General features: G+C 20.7%; 2 protein-coding genes across 2 annotated transcripts in view; one reads left to right on the top strand and one right to left on the bottom strand.

The window, feature by feature from the left end:
* Positions 1–863: 863 nt before the first annotated feature.
* Positions 864–3,656, top strand: PRSY57_0822000 (hypothetical protein; the record flags this gene model as incomplete). The annotated part of the gene is made up of 1 exon (XM_012907159.2): positions 864–3,656. One exon carries the CDS (start codon positions 864–866, stop codon positions 3,654–3,656), a length of 2,793 nt encoding a protein of 930 aa, XP_012762613.2.
* A 1,343-nt stretch (positions 3,657–4,999) lies between these two features.
* Positions 5,000–7,187, bottom strand: part of PRSY57_0821900 (protein transport protein SEC23) — a gene marked incomplete at both ends in the record, with an annotated part of 2,804 nt that continues 616 nt past the window's right edge. The window contains one exon of the mRNA XM_012907158.2: positions 5,000–6,979. Within this exon, the coding sequence (XP_012762612.1) occupies positions 5,000–6,979 (1,980 nt within the window). The remainder of the gene's footprint in view (positions 6,980–7,187) is intronic.

The following is a 7,187-nucleotide window of genomic DNA, read 5'->3' as shown; positions in this document are numbered from 1 at the left end:
TGCTATATATATATATATATATATATATATATATATATATGTACTAGTACAATAAAAAAAAAAAATAAAACATTGTTCATATAAAACTTATTATATATATGACATTTCTTTTTTTTTTTTTATTTCTATATAATATATATAAAATACATATCTACATATATATATATATATATATATATATATATATATACATACATATGTTAGTTGAAGTGTGTTTGGTCTATATTATATTTCCTTATATCATGTTTATCTATAAGATTAAAACATTCCATGTAACCAGAATAAGTCTATAATATAACCTAAAAAAATATAGTGGACACTTTAAAAAAATATTAAAAAGACATAAATAAATAATTAAATAATTAAATAATTAAATGAATAAGTATCAATATATTTGGTTTTTTTTTTTTTTTTTCTTTTTCCCTCAAATCATTATATAATAATGCATGCACCTTATTTTCAATTCAAAAATAAAAACAATATAAATACTCGTTCCTTTCACTTTATTTTATTTTATTTTATTTTACTTTTTTTTTTTTTTTTTTTTAATATAAAATGTTTGTCTAACATTGTTATCTCATCAAAAAAAATGTACGTTCTTATTTAAGATGTTATGGACTTGTTTAAAGGGTATCATATATTAAATTGCTATAAAAATATATTCAAAATGAAATAAATAAATAAATATATATATATATATATATATATATATATATATATATTTCCATATGTTTACATATTTTTATATGTGAACATATTTATATACATATACTTACATTTATATGTTTTGATTAAAAATGTTTATGCCTATAAAACACATATAGAAAAATATTCTATAAATTTTATTTTTCCAGTTCAAAAAAATGTATAATAATTTTTTGTATTTTCCTTTTGAAAAATTTCTATTCATCTTTATATTTGTCGTTTGGTTAGCCTTCCAGACAAACAAAGGTCCCTCCTACATTACAAAAAAATATATAATTGATGATGTAAAAAATATTGATATGATTAACCAACATGGTACAGTAATTACCACGCAGAATATAATGTGTATATTTTATATACTTTATATAAATAATTTGGATAAATATAAAAATTTTGTACAGTACAAAAATTTTAAAAAAAATAAAAGTTACAAATATAATAATAATATTATTAATAGTAATAGTAATAGTCATAGTCATAGTCATAGTAATAGTCATAGTAATAGTCATAGTCATAGTAATAGTAATAGTCATAGTAATAGTCATAGTCATAGTAATAGTCATAGTCATAGTCATAGTCATAGTCGTAGTAGTATTCAAAACAGTTTATTTCATGATACAAATCAGGCTAATTTTTTGAAAGAGACTTCCTACTTTTTCTATAAACATCATATTTATTTTAATCCAAAATATAAAAAGGATCCAAAGATTTTAAATAAATTAAAAGTACCAAGGAATCATATTTTTTACATTAATAACTGTGATTTAAATTATTATATACAGAATTATGAATTTTTTTTTTTTTTTCCATATTATTATGAACATTCTCATTTATATATAAGATTAGATAAATTGTTTTATATTCAAAGATGGGGATGTTACAGAAATATTAGGAAAACGAAAAAAAGAAATGAAAATATATTTAATAATATGTTAGGTATGAAGGAAAAGGATAGATATCTACAGAACGAAATATGTGATATATATTGGAATTATCCTAAAGATAATAATACATATGATAATTATAATTTTAGTATAATAAATTATATAAAGAACATAATTAAAAAAATGTACATATATTTATATAAAGTGTTTGTTTTAAAACAATTTTATCATATAGTGTATTATAAGGAAGGTATAATGAATTTTTATTATATGTTGTTCTCATATATATATAATAAAGGGTGTATTATATATAATTATAATCAAATGTATTTTAAAAAACAGAGAAAGAAAGAAACAATTATACGATCAAAAAGATTTATGAATGAACATATAAAAGAAGAAGATGTTGATTATAATATTGTTAAAGATGAAAAAGATAAATCTATACAATCAACCGAACAGAAATCATATTTAAAAAATAATACTATTCAATATTTCCAATGTTTTCTTGATAAAGCTATGGAGAATAAAAATGCAGAAAATGAATTAGATAAATGGATAGATCCTGAGAGTAAATCATGTTACTGTAGTGAGGAATCTGCTGAACCATGTACATCTGATGATCTTGTGGATATAAATAATATAAATCAAATAATGGATAATACTTTTTGTGAATATAATAATGATAATAAAAATAACAATAATAATAACAATAATAATAACAATAATAATAACAATAATAATAACAATAATAATAAGAATATTTATCATAATAACAATATTTATCATAATAACAATATTTATGATAATAATATTGTGGGTGATCATGTGAAAAATATTTTCATTGCACTATCAGATTATAAAATATTACAATGTAATGAAAAAGAAAAAAAGAAGAATATAATAAAGAAAGAACAATTATATAATTATTGTAAATATGGTTTAAATATTTGGGATAATAAAAATTTGTATGATTATTTAAATTGTTTGAATGTTATAAGTTATGATAAAAAAGATGAAAAAATATGTATAAGAAAATGTGAGAATATAAAAAAATTATGTAATATTGTTGCCCAATTTTATTCATTCGAAGTTTGTAAGAAATATTATGAAAATAATAAACATACAGAAGATATATATATTAACAATTTTAAATATTTTTCTGATCATTGTAAATATTTAGATCCTACAAATAGAGGATTGGTATTATGTAAACATAAAAATGTGGAATGTGTTTATAGCCAATGGTCTGAATGGTCAACATGTTCAAAAACCTGTATAGAAAATGAATATGATACAAATTCAACAAGAACACGTACAAGACTTTTATTAAATAAATTTGAGATCCCTTCAAAATCATGTAGTTTTATTATAAATGAAAAAAATAATTTAATGGATATAAATTTCTGTTCACATTTACCTTCTTGTAATAATAATAATAATAATAATGATATGAAAAAAAATGATGATGAACGTATCATGCCTTTTGTTATTCCAATAAAAGAAATAGAAAAATTAAATACACTTAAATATTTAAATAATGATGATAATGATTTATTAAATGAAAATTATAAAAATTATGAATCTATTCATAAAAATAATGAATGTATAGTTACAGATATGTACCAATATGAATATGCTATATCATATAATGAAAAAAATAAATCATGTTCTTGTCCTAATAATCAATCACCATGTTATTTTAAAGATATATACAATTCACAATCTTGGAAAAAATCATTAAATATATTATGTAAACAAAATCCATATATAAATGTTATTACTGCTGATTATATTATAATCGATTGTAATATGTCTATAAGTATAAAAAAAAAAGAAATTGCTGTAAATACATATCTTGCTATGACTTTTAATTGTCATTCAGATATATTTCATTATATATTCTGTTCAAAAAATATTCAGTCAATAAGAACAAATCTTATCTATATTATTATTACATGTGCTTTCGGATTTATTTCAGCTATATATATTATACATATATTTATTAATAAGTGGCATATTTTTAAATTACTCTTACATAAACAAAACAAAAAAAAATCATACTAAATATATATAAAAAAAAAAAAAAAAAAAAAAATATGGTATACCCAAGAAAAAGTATTACAATTATTATATGCAAAACTAGACCATATTTAAGCAAATACCCTTCCATGAAAAAAAAAGAAAATATATATATATATATATAAATAAATTCATAAATTTTTTATATTTTTATATGCTTATATAAATATAAATATATATATATATATTTATATTTGTCATCACTATTTACTGTAGTATATTCTATTTTATTGTTTTATCTTTTTTTTTTGTACCCCTCATTTTCTTATAAAAAAAAAAAAAAAAAAAAAAAAAAAAAAATTTTCCCACAAACTCTTGCCTTGTTACATATTTAATATTCAAATTTAAAAGAAAAAGAAAGAAAAAAAAAAAAAGTTATTTAATTGAAAGTTTAATAATAAATATAAATTATAAGATAGATAAATGAATGAATACATAAATAAAAATATATATATATATATTATATTATATACATTTGCAAAAAAAGAAAAAAAAAAAAAAGATACAAAAATTATAAAAATTTATAAAGATATATAAAAAAAAAAATATATATATATATTAAATACATTCATACACATATACATATATATATATATATATATATATATACCTTTTAAACAAGACAAATGGAACATTATCATTATTTATATTTTTATATTTTTATATTTTTATATTTTTATATTTCTATATTTTTATATTTTTATATTTCTATATTTTTATAATTTTATATTTTTTTATTTTTATATTTTTATATTTTTTTTTTTTTTTATTCTCATTTCATTTTTTTTTTTTTTCTTCTTATCAACTATATATATAATAGACCCTTTATTTTATAGGAACACATGTTTCGTATAAAAAAAAGGAAAAAAAAAAAAAATTATAAATAAATAAAATAACATAAACAATATAAAAAAAAATTTATCTTATAAGTGGGAAACATATAAATTATTTTTACTTTATAAGATTTATTCCACTACAACATTATCATAACAATTGAAATAATTAAAAATAATACAAAAATAGCAGAAAAAAAAAAAAAAAAAAAAAAATATTCACATATATATATATATATATATATATATATATATATATATGTATGTATTTATATATGTATGTATTTATATATAAATTTATGAATTCATAAATTCATATGTACATATGTGCATATATTCATATATTCATCTAACACATTCAGGATGCTACATATTATTTTGTATCATATAATGGATACAAATTAAATATTTATATGTGACAATATTTAAAAAAAAAAAATAGTATAATTAAATTCATTTCAATTTACAACTTTAACAATTCTGTTTTATTTTGAATTATGTTTGTACTGCTAACTTTACTAAATGATCCATAAATATTTTTAAAGAAACATCATCTGTATTAATTATATAAGACTCATTACTAGATGTACCAAAGGTACTACCACTTAAAGAATTATGTGTTGTTGATGGATTCACCTTAGCTAATAAAAATCTACTCTGACTACCACCACTATTACATAAAACAAATTTAGGTATAGGAAATCTATCTTCTAGAATTGATTTAGCATCTTCATGTGGTGCATTCAATAATTGTCTAAAATGCTCATATTCTGGCTTCTCATGAAAACCCTGTTCTCTCCATTGATATATCATTTCTCCATACCATATAACTATATGGAAGTATGAATCTAATAAAAGAATTACATTTGATTTTAAAGATTGTGCATCTAATAATACTGGTATTGGAGTTGGAGAATCAAATGAATATTGAAGTAATGCTGGTTGTATCATAATTAATGAATTCATAACATTTTCTCTTAATAAAATACTTCTATAATAAGCTGTTTCATCAGGACTTGCATTAAACGTTTGTAAAAAATGTGATCTTCTTAAATGATACATAAATTGAGGATATATAGAAAATTCGGAAGATAAATGAAAAGAGTTAATATCATCTTTTTGATAATCTGCAAAAGTACTAACTAATCTAATAAGTTTTCTATCAAGCCATCTTAATACATCTATAGGTTCATCTGTTTCTGCTTTTAATACAGCAAATCTAGCCATAATAACAGCAGCAGTTTCTTGATCAAAACCTTGCGATATTTCTGCTATATTAGGTTCTGCAAATCTATAAGATATTGTAGTAACACGTAATCTCCTTCTTCCACTGGGATGTTGATATAATGTTTGGAATTGTAAATACGCTTGTCTATCTGGAGGTAAGGAAGCCAAATTCTGATTTACTATTTCAAAATAAAATGCAATAGTTGATTGTCTATCTAATGCACATATAGTCCATTCACATGTACCACCCTCTCCAACACACGTATCAGATACATAGTTAGCTGTTTTTTTATTACTTGAGCATGCACCTATTGCACCACATACTCTAAATTCTTTCGAACAAATAACAGTCAATTTTGCATTGTAACCATGTTTTATATATCCCGTCGAATCCGTTTCAAATATTTTTTTAAAAGAATCTTTAAATACATTCATAGAAAATGAATCTGCCATAACCATAAAACCATTTGTCTTTTCACAACAAACCTTCATTTCGTATAAACCTATTTGATCTAATGAACATGCAAATATATCAATAGCATGGCCAGATGCTACAGCTCTATTAGCTAGTGATACATAATATTTTAAAGCTTTTTTAACATGTCTAGCATTCGAATTTTCTTTCTGTAAATCTAAATGGTGTCTTAAAGATTCACTTAAAGGGGTATCTACAATTTTACCAGGAGAAGTGGTATCTGCTCCACCTATAAACATCATAACACGACCACTTAATTGATTACAACAACATTCTAATAAACCAATAGCAACACTTAATGCTACACCTGTACACCTTTTAGCTCTTTGATCTGGTGGAGTTGGCCAGTTATCTTTTTGTATATCTTCTAATAACATATTTATGTTATATTCACATTCACTAACAGGTTGTAAAAATCGACGAGCTGAAGCAGATGTTGTCGAGCTACGAGGATCATTTCTACTACCTAAATTTAATTGTTTTTGTAAATCTTGAGCACTTATTTCTTTATTCCCTTTAAATACATAAGATTTCAAACAATCGTTAAAACCAATTTCATGAACATAACACATATTACCAAAAGTAATTATACCTATGTAAGCATCCCCAGGCATTAAACTAATACATTGTTGAATTGAATCTTTTAATTGTTCTAGCTCTTCTTCTAGTAAACATGTATCGATGACGAATAAAAACGTTGGAGGGGGAATATCTCCTACATTCGAAGGTTGGATGTATTCAATATTGGAGTACATAACATCGGCAGGCAAATTCTACAAACAAAAAAATAAAATATATAATATATATATATATATATATATATATATATATATTATTGCATAAAAATAACACTTTTCGTACACAAAAAAAAAAAAAAAAAAGGAGATAATTTAATCATATATATAATATAAGTTAAAAAAAAAAAAAAAAAAAAAAAAAAAAAAATATCTTATCAACAATAAAAAATAAAAAAAACAAAAA

The sequence above is a fragment of the Plasmodium reichenowi genome, chromosome 8 (genome assembly GCF_001601855.1).
Source record: "Plasmodium reichenowi strain SY57 chromosome 8, whole genome shotgun sequence".
Lineage (NCBI taxonomy): Eukaryota > Apicomplexa > Aconoidasida > Haemosporida > Plasmodiidae > Plasmodium > Plasmodium reichenowi.
This window is presented reverse-complemented; position numbering and strand designations above follow the sequence as displayed.